Source organism: Empidonax traillii, unplaced genomic scaffold, assembly GCF_003031625.1.
Source record: "Empidonax traillii isolate 1590-97213 ecotype Southwest subspecies unplaced genomic scaffold, ASM303162v1 scaffold1:size7828297, whole genome shotgun sequence".
Classification (NCBI taxonomy): Eukaryota; Metazoa; Chordata; class Aves; order Passeriformes; family Tyrannidae; genus Empidonax; species Empidonax traillii.
In genome coordinates, this window is record NW_020955194.1 from 4159435 (window position 1) to 4175608 (window position 16174).

The 16174-nt window shown below is 37.6% G+C and overlaps 1 protein-coding gene across 1 annotated transcript in view; it reads left to right on the forward strand.

Moving 5' to 3' along the window:
• CFAP47 (cilia and flagella associated protein 47) overlaps positions 1 to 16174 on the forward strand; it is a 281400-nt gene that overhangs the window by 164243 nt on the left and 100983 nt on the right. Inside the window, exon 52 of the mRNA XM_027894062.1 lies at positions 3674 to 3771. Within this exon, the coding sequence (XP_027749863.1) occupies positions 3674 to 3771 (98 nt within the window). The remainder of the gene's footprint in view (positions 1 to 3673; positions 3772 to 16174) is intronic.

Here is a 16174-nt window from a genome sequence, read left to right on the forward strand (position 1 = left end):
GTGGAGGTCCCATCCCACGGGAGAACAGTTTTTGATAAACTTCTCCGGCATGGTCTAGTATGGATTCCACACTCGGATCCCAACATCCCACCTGAGCCGTCCCGCTCCAGCATGAGTTTCCTTCAGGGTCACAAAATCTTTAGCAGGACTCTACCTTATCTCAGTCCTTTTCAGGAAGTCTCGGCTTCCTCAAGCATTAATTTATTCCAGTGTAGGCTTTTCCATGAGCAACAGGGGGGGTCTCCTCACCCCAGCAAACTCCTACAGGTAGCAGGGATTATTTTTTAGTCTTTTCCCTGCTGAAGGGAGAAAGCGAAAAGGGGGAGAAACAACCCTCCCTCTTTCAAACTTTCCTTCTCTCTCCTGCAGCTGCCAGCTTTGACCTTGGACACTCTGTTATTTCTTTGTTGGAATTCCTTCTGCAGTTTTTCTCGTCCAGACTCTTCTCTAAAGTTTTTTTTTTTTTTTCACTCTCTTACAAGACAAAAGGGGGGGCTTCAGTGCTACACCTGCCCCTGGCCTAAGCCTGGGGAGGAAGGGGCCTTGGCCCACCTTGGGGCCCACCGCCACCTCTCTTACATGGCTGCCTAATTTTTAACTGCACAACTAACTTTCTCTTCCGTTTTCTTAGATATGTCATTAGCAAAGACTTTACTGAGAGTTTTAATTGGCTTCTTGTCCAGAAATCCACTTGGATAAAACCATTCTCAGCCCCGAGGGCTGGCTGGCTGGGCAAAACCACAACAGTTGTCCCAAGCTGTGGTCACTCTATCATTTTCTTTTGATATTTACTTAAGTATTTTTATTTCAGCTTCCAGGTAGCATGTTCTGTTTTGGTGTAAGATGATGCTCCCTTCTTGCAGAAGCCATCTCTCTTCCATATACTATTTTTTTAATGTTTTGTAATTGATTAAACTCAGGGATATGTACATGCCAGAATCCCTTAATGGACATTCAGAAGATGTCTTTACCTCAATGATGTTATTTTTTATAGCTTGTGAGATACTGAGGATATTCCAGACAGTGGAAGGCTGGTATTCTGCTGATATTAAAAACCAGTAAATTTTATGCGTGTCAAGTTAGCCTGAACAAAATGGGTAAGTTAATATAGGATGTATTCAGTGAAAATTTTAAGGAAGTAATACAATTAAAGCCAGTCAGACATAGTTTTATTGGAAATGGGATTTAGAAATAAAGTCATATATGCAGAATGAGGAACTGCAACAAGGAAAGCAGTGACTCTGAGAAGAGCTGGGGTTGCAGCAGGAAAGTGTCGTGGTTTTGCCCCCTCAGCCCATCCCTGGGGCTGATGATGGTTTTGTCCAGGTAATTTCCGGACAAAAAGACCAATCAAAAGTCCAGACACGCCTTTGCTAATTACATCTTCAAGAAAACGGAAGAGAAGGTTGTTGGCGCAGTTGGAATTAGAGTAGCAGCCATGTAGGGGAGAGGAGTAGCGGCCCGAAGCAGGGCCAGACTCCCTCCTCCCCCGGCTTGGGCCGGAGGGGGGGGAGCAGGTGCAGTACTGAAGTCCTCCCTTCTCTCTAGTAAGAGAGTGAAAAGAAAAAAAAAGTTTAAAAGATGGACTGCTTGAACAGAAACTGCTGTGGAAGAATTCCAGCCGAAAGATAACGGAACTTCCAAGGTCGGAGTTGGCAGCCGAAGCTGCAGCAAAGAAAAGTAAAATGCGAAAGGGGGGAGGCTTGTTTCCCCCCTGCCTTTCTGCTCTCTCTCCTTAGCAGGGAAAAGACTGAAAATAAATCCCTGCCACCTGTAAAAGTTTGTTAGAATAAGGAGACCTCCCATGCAACTGATAAAGAAGTCTGTGGATGTACCAAAGAGAACCAAGGCTTCATGAAAAGGACTGAAGTGAGGCAGAGTCCTGGTGGAGATTTGCAACCCTGAGGGAAACCTGTGCTGGAGCAGTGATGACTCAGGTGAGATACCGAGATCCGTGCGTGTGTGGATCTATACTGCTGTTAAAGATTTTGTGACTTTGAGAAATCTCATGCTGGAGCGAGACGGCCCATGTGAGATGCTGGAATCTGTGCGTGTATGGATTCATATTAGACCCATGCCGAGAAGTCTATCAAGGACTGTTCTCCCATGGAGAGGGACCTCCATAGGGAAACAGGGGTGGACTCTTAAACCATTATCCCCTGTAACCCTGTGGAAGAAGATCCATAGTAAGCAAGTGTCCCCTTGCAAGCCTATGGAAGGAAAACCCTTCAGGACCTGAATAATCTCCAGCCTTCAGTCTTAGCCCAGGAGGGGGGTAAGCCCAGCCCCAGAAGCCAACACAGAGCGAGAAGAAAAGAAGTTCCAACTGCAATGAAAGTGCTGCTGCTGCTAAAGATCTGTTACTAGAGGGAGAGAACTGAAACTCTGAAAATACAGAATGAGACTACTTCTTCTCCTTGGACTGGTATAAAAGGGAAGAAGTATTTCTGTAAATATATAACACTTCAACTTAAGTAGAAATTGCTATAAATATAGTTCTTTAGTTTTTAATTTATTAGTAGTTTTTATTTTACTAGTAATAAATGTTTATACTGTTTTCCCCAAGTCCTGTCTCTCTTTTGTCTGCAAATACCTTCTCTCAACTAGTAGTAATTGTGTGGGGGGTGGAAGACAAAATGGACCCAGAGCAAAACCACGACAGAAAGGAAACCAGTAGGAGCTCCCAGGACTAATGCTGTGGTAAAACAGGAGTGCTAATGTAGCTCTCCTAATGTGAGTAGGAGGATTAAGGCCATTTTCATCTCATACAATATACTGACAAACAGGAACAGTGCAAGTAGTTCTTGGCTATGCATTATTAAAAGGTGCTGAACAGTTGTTTATACCTGAAAAAGACTTACTACTTGAAGTATTTGTGTTGTGAAGATCAGACCATATGATGAGAGACTTTGGGCTCAATCTCTTTCACCTCTCTGAACAAGATTGAAGAGATAATTTTATTAACACTCACAACTATGTTCTAAATACAGGAAAATGCTAGATACTTAATGCCAGATCTCTTTAATCTATCAGAAAAAAAGTCATTACAAAATAGTTTGGCTGGACATTGAAGCAAATCTAATGGAAATCAGAAATTAGGCTCATATTAAATGTCTTCCAAAGCCAGTAGTTAGCCACCAGAACAAACTGCTAGTGGATATCTTCAAATCAAGACCCAAGGTCTATCTGGAAGATACGTTTTAGCAAAGCACAGATGGCTTGACTGCAATTCCACAGCAACAGTGGAATTGCAGTCTTAATTTCTCTGGTATACCAAAGCTTATAGGAGAGGAACTAATTTTGATTCAATTTTGCCAGATATAATGTAAAATTATGAAAGTACTGTCAATCTGATATGAAATGTTAGTTGCAAATCAATAATACTCCAAACTTCAGAAAAAAATGTGATAGTCTAGGAAATTAATTTGCCAAAGTGTTATTTCCATTCCTTTGTGTACATATTGATTTTGTTGCTATTTTGAATCCAGACAAGAAGGGATTAGGTAGTGCAGTTTGTTGACAGTGATTAAATCAGTTCATGATTTGCTTTGTCTCAGAATGAACAGTGACTGGCATTTCTGCTAAAGGTTCGAATTTCTCATTGATTTGAAGGCTGCTAGGATTGATCACCTCACAGGATAATTTATAAGGTATTTTGTTCTTTTTTACATAGGAGAATGTTCTTCTAATTGCCAAGTGTGGTTCTCCCTAAAGATTAACAGCACACCTGCACCACCGGAAAGAACAATAGATGTGAGATGCAGAGCTCTGGTAAGGTTACTCTAAACATTTAATTTTCTTTTTCTACTGCGTAAGAAGAAAAATGCAATTTTTATTGTTGTTCTGGCTACTATCACAGAGGATTAATCAGTTTTATTAAGTGACCACACGCAATAACTTTTTGAGTAATAAAGCTCAACACTTACTAAGACCTCATTTAAGCTCAGTGATATGAACTAAAATGAATACTTGAATCCAAGTGTCTTCTTTATCCTGCTTGAATAATTACACTTTTATTCTGCTGACATCTGCTTCTAATTTTGGATTTCAAATAAGGCTGAATTCTATAAAAACTTCAGTTTCTATAAAGTCCACAACCGAATTAGACTCTTTTTGTACCTACCATCCTTATGCATGCCAAATTTTTATTGTCATTTAAATTTCATTAATAATTGGGATGCATTAAATCATGTTTGTATTATAGATGAATGCATACTTTTGCTCTCAAAAATAATTTGATTATGTTAGTCATTTTAGAAGAATAATTACATCGTATTAAGTAAATTGTATGTTTTAAGTCCCTTAAGTATGTAAAGGTAAAATAATGGTTTAGTATGTTTGCTTAATTAATACTGTTTCTGTTTTTCACAGATTTGTAATTGTATTTATCTTTGAATTATACATTGTAAAGTTTTTATTTTCAGAACTGATACTGTTCTTACTTTCTGTAAGTGCATATTTGCTTTATCATCTGGACATCCTGCTTTCTGCATGAATTCTAAGCAGCTAAGAAATGCCTTTAATAATGGATGGTGGTAACACGTTCTATGAATAGAAATGTCTGGTATAGTATTTTTCTGCAGGAACGTTTTTGCAAATTAAAATGTGTGATCCAAGTGCTAGGGGAACACCTCTTCCAGTCACAAATGCTGGGAAGGGAGAAGAGTCTCCCAAGTTGACTTTACATGTGTTTATAAGGGGGGGGGGGGGAACCCAAACCAGTAGTCATTTCTCAAAATATTTAAGTATCATGTTCATGTGTCACTTCTAGTTTGCTCTTCTTTCCTTCAAGTGTAGTATCCTGAATGTGAACTTGTGCAGGGTTGGGAAACAAATAATGATATTTTTGAAGTCTTGGTGTTGGGTGAGCATGCTGGGAGGTGTCTGGTGCCAGTAAGAAACATAAAAGCAAGACTAAAAGTCTGATTTGAGACCTTGAAAAGAATAGTGTAGGGTTTTGTTCTACAGGATCAGGATTGTCTTGTATCATTTTCTGAGCTGAAAACTCTGTTAAAGTGGTAAAAAGGAAAGCTTGATTTGAAGTATATTATTGACTCCTATTGTATAGTAAATTCTCAAGGTGCATTTTAACTCTTCCTATAAATTTTAATCTAATCCAGTGTGAAAACTTGCAAAAATCACAGTAAGGTTCAAAATACTTCTGCAGTGTTCAGAGAACTGAATTCTTGACCTGAATGGGAATAATTCAAGTAATTTCTTTCCAGGAAAATGAGGAGGGTAGAGAAGTAGCTATACCTCTTCTTCAGATCCCTATAGAAAATGCCATAAAAAGCTTTTTTACTGATGAATTTTGAAGATGACATAAATATTTTTGACGAACAATTAGTACACATGGATACTATTTATGGAAATGTGATTACTGAATTTCCTGGTTACATGCCAGGCACTTCATTTTGGAGAGGGAGAGCTTTCTGTCTTTATTGTAAGTGACTGGAATTATCCTAGTTAATGTCTCACTGGAGACTCTGTGACACCAGGAAAAAGAACCAATACACTCCTTGACTGCTGAAAAATGATTTAATATGAACAGAAAGCAAATAACACCATAGGTGCTGCTGTTCGAATGTTCAGACCTGGTTCTTGAAGGTTAAAAATTGTATTGAAATACTGCAAGAAAATAAAAGAAATGTACTAAAAGCATGGGGGACTGGAAAAGCAGACCTTGTCAGATGAATGCTAAGTAGCTCTATCAACTTAGTTTGCCAAAGCAAAAATGGAGAAGGAATGTGATTGTTCACTAAAGAATAATGAAAACATAGTGAAGATGTCTCAGTTTTGCTGACCAACATGAATGAAGTGCTAGTGGCCAAAAATTTACATCTGAGAATTATTTAATCTTGTGTGGAATGTTCTGGTAATGAGAACAGTAAGACACTGGAAGATGTTACTGATGAAAGCAGTAGACAGAGTCTTGTAAAGCTCAGGAACTTGAAATTACTTCAAAAGCTGATAAATATTTAAAAACCATAGACAGACACCTTGTGCATCTGCTATGTCAGTGAGTCAGATTTAATGAATACATTGATCTCTTTTTGACCTTGGCGTTCTCTATCTTCCTGGCCTTTGGAAAGAAAGGCATTAGCAATATTTAATTTAAAATACTAATAATACTGCTTTTGGATGGTAGTTATAGCTGTAGCTATAAGTCATCTTACTGGAAGTTTAGATTCAAATCCTATTGTAGTCCTTACTCAGTTGATTGTATAGGTTTCTGGGAAATAGATGAATAAACATTTAAGTAAAGAGCTCAGAATTTGATCCATAAATTGAAGGAAGTGGCTTTTTGAATTTAAAAGGTAATAGATTGTTTTCTAATTTTTTTTTTAAATAGAAACCCAGTAATGCCTCTAATTTGAAACACACTTGTCTCTACATTGAATTAGATTTAATTGTTTTGGTCCATGTGACTAGAGTGCCTGCCACAAATTACATGGTATGATACAATGCTTTAAAGGTCAATACAGTGTTTGAATAAGAAAAATAATGTGGTCTCATTTTCTTTTTATATGCGTATTCATTTTTTCTATGAAGAAAATTATAGTAAAAAAGAAAAAATTGCCTCAAATTTGCTCCTTAATAGTACTAATAGTGGTTTATATTGTTATGTTTAGAGGTTTTGGGACAGAGAAGCATTTCTACTTCTCAGCTTTTCTCTGTGACCATTAGTACTTCAGGTATTTCCTATGTTGGATTCTTGGTGTCATTACTTTGCAAATAGCAGAATCAAATATTGATTTTAACTTTTGTTGTGGTAATTCCACATGCTTGTATTTCCAATTAAGGGGGTGGATGGTGGTCTTTTCAGTGTTCACTTAAACTTCTTTAAGGTAGATTAATTTCTCATTTTTCTCCCCATGTGTTGTTTTTTTGTTTGTTTGTTTTTTGAGGTGGAGGGTGGAAGGTTGGATGTTTTCATGTTTGTTTGCCTTTTTTTTTTCCAGCCTGGACAGGCTGGTACATGATTTCTGATTTTCATTTGAAATTATTCATGTTATAAAGCCATGTGTACCCTCTTGCTGATCTGGATATTTTTTCTAATTCGGGCCCTGAGCACTGAAATCCACTGCTCACCATTTCAGAAATAAGAATAACTTCACTGAAACAAAGGGAGATTATCCATCTGCAGGTTTAATTCCTAAGTCCTGTGTATGCTGATAGAAAACAGATCAATTGGTGAAGCCTGGATAGGCTGTAAGGATGCATTCCAGCTGTGAAGGATTCCTGCCCGCCTTGGTTGTTCAAGCTTGGTAAACAGGAGAGCCCTTACAAGGGCTTAGATGATAAGCCTGTGTTTCAGAGTGGGGATATAATCAAGCATCGTTAACACTGAAATAATCCAGTCAGTCCTGGCGCTGCTTGTAATGAACACCCCCAACTTTACCTCACAACTTCATCAGTCACTGCCCAGAGTCAGACTCTTTTTTTGCCAGCTGTAATAATAAAAGCAACCAATCTACGTTCTAAGTATGTGTCTTTTGTCAGTGTCCTTTGCCTTTTAGTTCACCCTGAGAACCAGTTCCAGCAGTGAGTACTGCTGGCCTATAGGGAACATTTCCCCCCAGTCATTGAAAATGCCACTGACTCTACTACATAAGATTTCTATAGCATTGTGCTGGAATTAATTCCAGTAAAGAAATTTCAGATTTTTGAGGTGTCATTTCCTATTCTAACATTTTAGAAAATCATTCTAAGTTCTATTTTGAAATGCATGATGTAAGGGAGAGTGTTGTTGGAGACTTGTCGGCTTTGGCTCCCCTTCTACCAATGCAAATTTCTGGTTGTATTTCACCCTGACCAAGAATATCAACTCCATAAAAAGAGATCAGCTAAAAAGTAGTTCAGAGAGAAAGGGAGAAGGTATCCTCTTGTGATCATTGTCTGCTCAGGAATTTATTCATTTTTTCTTTTATGAAGGCATTAACATATTTTTATTTCATTTTGTCTTGTCTAGACCCGCCTGTGGCAGTCTAATAAATTGCAAAGGCAAAGGAAAAAACATGTAACAGTGGAGGTGGTATAGGATTCAGAAGTGTACTTTCAAATGTATATTAAACAATTCTAAAGCATATTTTAATAGTTATGTGAGTTTTACTCTCTTAGGAACATCTAGATAGCACAGGATGACTCATCAGTAGCTCACAGCTTTTCAAATTTATTTTGAATTCCAAAGATTGCCTGTGCAAACCTCATCAAGTTCAAAAGGCCAAGTGCAAGGTCCTGCACCTGGGTCTGGGCAATCCCAAGAACAAATACAGGCTGGGAAGGTAATGGATTGAGAGCAGACCTGAGGAGAAGGACTTGGGGGTGTTGGCAGATTAGACCCAGCAATGTTCACTCACAGCCTACAAACCCAAACATGTCCTAGGCTGCATCACAAGCAGGGTAGGGCAGCAGGTCCTGAGAGGGGATTCTCTACTCCACTCTGTTGAAAGCCCACTGCGAGTGCTGTGTCCAGCTATGGGGCCCCCAAACTATGAAGGATGTGAACATGAGTTGAGAGTCGAGAGGAGGCCACAAAAATGATCAGAGAGCTGGAGCACCTTCCCTGTGAGGGCAGACTGAGAGAGCTGGGGTTCCAGTAGCCTTCCAGTACTTAAAGAGAGCTACAAGACAAATGGAGAGGGACTTAGGACAAGGGCATGTAGTAGTTAGTCAAGGGGTAATGACTTTAAACTGAAGCAGGGTAGGGTTAGATGAGATATAAGGAAAAAGGTCTTTAATGTGAGGGTGTTGAGGCACTGGAACAGGTTGCCCAGATAAGCTGTGGATGACCCATTCCTGTTTATGAGCAGATTGGTTGGGGTTTTGAGCAATCTGATGTAGTAGAAGATGTCCCTTTCCATGGCAGGTGGGTTGGAATGAGATGATCTTAAAGGTCCTATCCATCCTGAACAATTCTGTGATACTCCTTCAACCCTTCTCATAGGATATATTGGCTCAAGGAATAGTTCCTTTAAAATTCTTAACAGATTTTAGTACTTGGGAGTCATGCTTTGGGGACTTCAGAAGTAGAACCCATGAATGGGAGATATCAGTGTGTTTTAAATCCGTAGTTGTTTTACACTGAGCCACAACAGTAAGAGATCTCATAAATGATGTGTTAATTTTCCCTAGGTCATGCCTCTTCCCTGGCACCTTTATTTACTCTGTTTAATTACTTGAAGGGAACTCACAAGGACTGATACATCTGTGGTAACCTGTCACTACACAGCAATAGTGTGTTTTTTGGGTGTCTCTACTGATTGTTCTCACTTACTGCTCCTTCCTTTGTATTGCACAGCAGTCCTGGACTGCATGAAATCTATTTCTTTTGGGTGTAGTTTAACTGCAGAGTATTTTCCATGTGCTCATCTAATGTTCTTCAACCTTTGATGGGTGTTTAAGTTCATGGGAGTAAAATAGAACTATTCATAAGAACAACGTTCGTGGGCACTTGCACGATGTGGATTCTGAATCCTCACTGCAACTGCTTTGCTTTACATATCTCCTCCTTTTGTGTCTCACTACATGCTAATATGGACAGACCATAGCACCCAAATCTTTGTAACTCTTCAAGTCTTGAAAAAAAGACTGCATCATGTTTATTCTAACAGGAGTTTGCATTTCGTGGTAACTGAATTATGTCAATCCACAAATATAATGTAGAAGGCTTGTTACAAATACCACTACTGTTAGAATCTAAATTGTATGTTATTGTTTCCCTTATTGTTTTCAGTATTGTTTTAAAAGTAAAAAGCATATAATTAAGAATATTTTGTAATTATGTAACTTGGCAGTTGAAGGCAGTGACACACTATTTTCATAGCTGTGGTACATTAATTTTTCAAAAATCCTAAACTAAACTGTAATCTGAATATTGTTACATATGGCTCATACTTGGATTATGTCCTCAGAAACTGAGTAACCTGGTTATGAATCACGCCCTAAGATCCATTTTTATCATATGCTTTCATGACAATTGGTAGCATAGAAAGTATTGCTGTAAAAGAACCATAGCAGTATGGTTGGTGGAAGAAAAAACAAATTTGAGAAGGTAGTAATTATTAATCCCTCTAAATAATAGCAGTTTGGCAAATAATTCAGGCCAGAACACATTTGTATAGCTCATTTAAAAAGAAAAAAAAAAAAAGCTAAATTATTAGAAATGTGAAAATATGAGTGAAAAATTTTTATAAATATGTAGCAGCTGCCAACCTCCTCCTCTCATCCCTACAGATGCATGAATCAGTTCTATGATATAGTGGCAGGGAGCTAATGTAGATCACAAAATGACAGCTGAACTACCACTAACTGCCACTGAACAAAAATGTGAGGTTAGATCTAAACCAAGTAATTAGAGGGGATGTTTCATCTCGATAAGTGGTCATGTCTATGAAAAATAACTGTCAAGTGAAGAAGGAGAGTAGCCTTGTATAATAAAACTACCGTGTTACTTAGTTCATGACTGCTGTCACTCCTCCTGTGGCTTAGGAATCAAAACAAGAGGGTTTTTTTTTCTCGACCATGAAATACAAGTCCATGGAAAAAAGTTCCTTTTTTAAAGAAAATTTGCTCATTGATAGTATCTGGAATACACATTGTACAGCTTAGTGGATTAGGTAATAAAGTAATGTTACTGAAAGGAAAAGTTAATGTTTGAACTCTTCCCTGGATATACCTCTGTAATAATTGTCTTTCTAACCAGTGCTAGGAAATTGTCCTAGATCTTTAGCTCAAAACACAACAAGGTTGTATATAAACTCTGTTGGGTTGGTGGGGGGGTTTTTTGTGGTGTTCTTGGGGTTTTTTTTTACATAATAATGAGAGGAACCTAAACAACAACAGTGAGAATTTCTCAAAAAAAATATAGTTAAGTATAAATTATTAAACCGTGTTTTGAGGATCTTACATATGATGATGTGTGAATTCTTCTGGGGAAGTCTAACTTGCAAACCTGCCCTGCCATTTTTTGGAGTTGCCAAGGAAATTGGTGCTACTTCTACTGGTATTCCCTGCAGTAATTAGTGAATTAGTGAGAACTCTCTTCTTTCCCTGTGTAACGTGAAGGAAAAAAGGATCTTAATTATTCATTCCATTCCTACAAATGTTGTTCACCTTTATAATAGGAAAACATGTATTTTACTTAAGGTTATTTTGCCAGGGATGCTACTCTTCTCACAAAATATAGCAATATCCCTGCTTCTCCCAAATAATATTGCTGTGTTCCTACAATCAGAATACTACTTAAAAATTCTGGCGTGAAATTCAAATACTGTTTTATAGTTCTGCGTCTGTAGGATGTGGGTTGAAGCAGCTGGTAGTTCTTTTCTGCTGGATTTCTATGGACAGTATGCACAGCTTCTGAAACAGCAATTGATAATTAAATGCCATCATTACAATGAGCAACAAGTTTATTCACACATACAAATATTTTCATACAACATGAGAATCAGGAACTTCAAGTGTATAAAAATAGTTGATTAAGAATTTGATTTGAAAGCAGGTGCCATCTTGGAGTTTGAAAAATGTCATTAAATCAGGAATTACTTGTTTTAAGTTACACAGTTTTCTTTGATGTTTTTAATTTAGGCTAAAACCCTACCTATTTTAGATGGCTTGACCTATTGAAAAAGGAATCCAGATCTTTCCTCCTCTGTTTAAATCAGAGTAAGGAATGGCTATGTAATTGTGACAATGTAAACATATCTCTGGCACTTGCTTAATCGTTATCCTCAGTAGGAAGGAGGGACCACTGCTTGTTACTCTCTGAAGACTGTTCCTCAGCCTTTTAAAAATAAATTTGCTGCTGGATTTGAATTCCTAGTATAAAGATAGATGAAAATTATTGGAACAGAAATCTTAGAAGGCTAAAGAAAAGCTGAGGTCTTGGTGAGCACAGAGACTATGATGGTTCAATCTCCAGACCTATTTGTATAAATGTAACCTAAAGGTCATAAAATTGGTTCCTGACAGCAAATATTTCTATTGAACAAATTCCAGCTAAAACTATACGAGAAAAATATGGACTAAAAAAATAACACTACTCATTTCACATGGAAAGTAATAATAAGTTTGTACTCAGTAATCTTTTAAATATTTCTCTGGGATTTAGAAAGGATAATTTACAGAGAATTTTTACAGTTGAGAGGAACTAGCTGTGAAAGCAGGAAGTTTTCAAGTCAAATTAGAAGTTGTTAGTCAATGTTGATTATCCATTAATTAAATTACACTTCCACTTATGACAAGTCGTTCGCACACTTGCAGGTATTTTTAGTTCTACATGCAGAGAAAACAACCATATTTTTTTAATTTTGCCAAATGATTATTATTAATATCTTCAACCATTGACAACATTTAACAATTTACAGTTAAAAAAATGGTTACTGTATTTTACTTTGGTGTTTACTATGTATTTCCTAATGGGGAACCGTAGTACAGAGGCATAATTTAGGCTAATAATTTCATGTTCATTATCTCAGATTGCTTAAAAAAATGGACTACTGTAAGTTACTTTGCCTTGCCGATATTCTAATGGATTTATTCAGGTTGAATGTAGAGGTCAAGAAGGAAGCTGATTCTTAAGTTTTTATGTAAAATGTCTAAAAGGCTGGCAGTTATTGCTTTGAGCACCCTTGCTCGTTACCAGTTGTCTTTTCACAGAGAAAATTCTAAGTGTATCTCTCTGGTTCACTGAGTCAAGAGACTTTTATAATCCATCCAGATATTTGAAAAGTAGTATTTGCTGTCTTGAGAGGAAATATCTAATATGTGAGCTCCAAGCAGGATCTGTAGAACAGGACATAAGCCAGAGGGGAAGGTCTGTTTTGAACAGTGAATTATTAGTTTCTGCTTTAATAAAACCAAATGCCTGGAAGGGATTGAGTTTGGTTTCCACATAAGTGCAGAGACAATAGTTTTGTCTGTTCTCTGCCAAATCTTCCTTTTTTTCTCTCACTCTCAAGTCTGTGAGTACCACGTGAGTACCCAGAAGTTGGTAATGTATCTCTGAAGCATATGTTGCCCACTTGCACTTCCATGAGGTGACTTTAGCCAGGTTGGAGCTTGTGCTGCTGTTGCTGTTTTTAATGGCTCCCAGACCAGTGCAACTATTGCACGTGTTCTGAGCTCTGTGGTGGTGGTTTTAAAAGGTCACTGGCACAGTGTTGATGTTTACATGCAGCTCTAAGAATAGACAGGGTGTTTCCGTGACTGTTTCCAACCTTCAAACCTTCTCAGTTTTTGACAGTCTAGAAAAATGAATGCAGCAGTCTACTGTGTGGGATCCCCACATAGCAGAGTGTGACTGTCGGGTGAATATAACAATTCAGAAATTGATATTTTTTAAATTGAAATCCTAGGGGGATACCTTTTACTGCTTGGCAGTTAGAGGATGACATAATAGCTCATGTCCGGATACCTGGATATGCAAAAAAAAAAAAAAATTTTTTTTTCCAGGTAATTGTAATAGCAGTCCTTTCCCTCACAAGGTGATCTGCCAGGTACTCAGAGCTGAGCACACAGTAATATGGAGAGATCAGTATTTTAAGAGCTTTATACTCTTACTCATAAATCCATGATTCTCCAATAAACACTTTCTTCAACGTCTTCCCCATGCAGAGGGAGAAGCTGCTTTCTGGTTAACAGCAGAATTAGTCACACTGCAGAGACCAGAGAAGTGCAAGTTTGGGCCTTGCTTCAGACTGCTTTAATTTTTGCTCTTTCAGAGATTCTAGGAACAGATACCAGTCAAGAAAAAAAATCTGTATTTTTATATTAATATTATTAATAAACATTGCTTGTGATTTAGTGATCTTGTGTTACTTTTGTAGAGTAAATACTACAGTAATGTGTGGGACAGATGAAGATACCTCTACCGTGTCACATATAGAAGTCAAAATTCATAATGCAGCATTTATTGTTTTATGTGAGACTAATCTGTGAGCAAACTTCAAGGACTTAAAAGTTAATTTTTCTTGGAGCAACTAATAATAAGACTGTTTTCAAATTTTATCTGATCTTATAGATCATAGTAAAGCATAGAACTAGATAACTCTTATAGAGATTGTTGCTTTAGATTTATATATATTTCTGTTTTCAGAAGAGCTATGAAAATTTAAGAAGTTCTCTTCACATTTCAATACTCTCTGGCTCCTGAGACTGCAGAGATATACCAAAAGTAAAAGTTGGATTTTAAGAAACAAATGCTAGAATTTGAGAGAGAAAGGTTTTGTATGGAGGCATTTTACCTGTCAATATGAACTTATTTGTAATTTTCTACTCTTAGAAAATTCAGGAGAAAAAAGTTACTTTCAGTAGAAACCCTGACAATTTCAGTTTTGTTCTAGAATTTTCTCTACCTCTATATACTTTACAGCACTGATAATTATGGTATAGGTCTTTTAAATTGTGAAGAAAAGCTTCCTTAAAAATCTACTTTTAGGCCGCCAGAATGAGAAGAGCTGCAGTAGGTGCAGGATCTAAGACAGTCAAATTAATTAGCATTTTACCTCTGCTGATTGAGTAACTTGATGGTAGGTGGTGTAGCTAAGATGTAAATTACCTCATTAGTATGGTCATAAAAATTCAAAAAATGAAGTATTTTTGGAGTAGGTTACTAGTTTTAAAAAGTAAAGTACTTTTAGTTGGCTCATGCCAGTATGAGCTGAGAGTAGAGGCACACAGTAGAATATTTGCTTCCACATTTAGCAGCACTCATATATGAGCGGGGCTGGTCACTGCCTGTTCCTGGTCAGTTCTGACTGAGCTGATACTCAGCATTTCACTAACATAGGATTTGTCATGTTTGTAGTTTCAAATAAGATGGAGCTTCCTAACCTCACCACATGAAATTTTCAATCCAGGACAGTTAATCTAAGTATTAATCCAGTATTAATCTAGTAGGTTTACTTCGTTATGAAAATGCACAAATCATCAGTACTCACCAAGACTTCCAAAGTATGCTCTAGTCTGTTGGATTTAGGAATTTATTACACTACTGTAATTTTATGTAGCACTTGAAAACTAATCAGTGAGACCAGCAGAAACTAATTGCAGCTAACTGTTGTAGCATTATATGGGCCAATATAATTAGTTCAAGAACTAAATCTTGCAGTGCTGTGTACACTCAAAGTCCAGGGACAATAGTGCACTTCTTTGGTAAATAAGGGAGTGACACAGATTTACTTAAATACTTCAGTGACGTTCACAAAGCTTTCTGAGGGTAAAATTTAATCTAGATCAGAGAGAAGGGATTGAAAAAGAGAGGTTTTCCTAACTTTCTACCTGACATATCAGAAGCCATTTGGCAAGTGAAAGTATAAAGTGAAAGTATAAATTCCCTGAAAGATGGGAATGGTTACAAATGGTGATTGTTGCTCTTTTGGGGCTAATTTCAGGCAAGTATCTCCATGTGATGACATGCTTGAAGAAGAATTTGCATATTACAGTTTCACAAGACTTAACTGACTCTGAAAATTCAGTGTTAACTGATAACATCTCTTGAATTCATTGCCTAAGAACTATACATTTCTAACTTAGGAATGTTGCACTTTCTAGTGCTTTTATTGAGTGACACTAGCCTTAAGTATTTTGTTCTGGTGTGGTGGATACGGTAGTCTCTGAAGGAGATAAGACATTCTGAAAAAAACACAAACATCTCTGTTTGAAAGATGCAGCCTGAATCTACATTATCCCAAACAGTCCTCTTGCCCAAGGACTGTAAATATGTCTATTGATTTGATTCAAACTTTGTTTTCCATCATTGGCACCTCATATATTATGTGCATTTATCTGCCCAGCAAAGTGACCCGTAAGAATGATGAATAGGAACTGTACTGAAATCTGTCACTTGCTGAGTCATGCCTTCCAAAAATGTTGATGACAAACTAGATGTAAATGATTTTCCTGTAAAATCCTCTGAAGATTAATTTGGTCTTTTGTTACATTAATTCAGTGGCAGATATCAGAAGCAGCCCAGCTTTCTGCAGCCCAGAAAGCCAAGCGTGTCCTGGGCTGCATCCAAAGCAGTGTGGGCTGCAGGTTGAGGGAGGTGATTCTGCCCCTTTACTCTGCTCTGATGAGACCCCATCTGGAGTGCTGCATCCAGCTCTGGGGTCCCCAAAACAGGAAAGGACATTGACCTGTTGGAGTGAGTCCAAAGGAGGCCACTGAGATA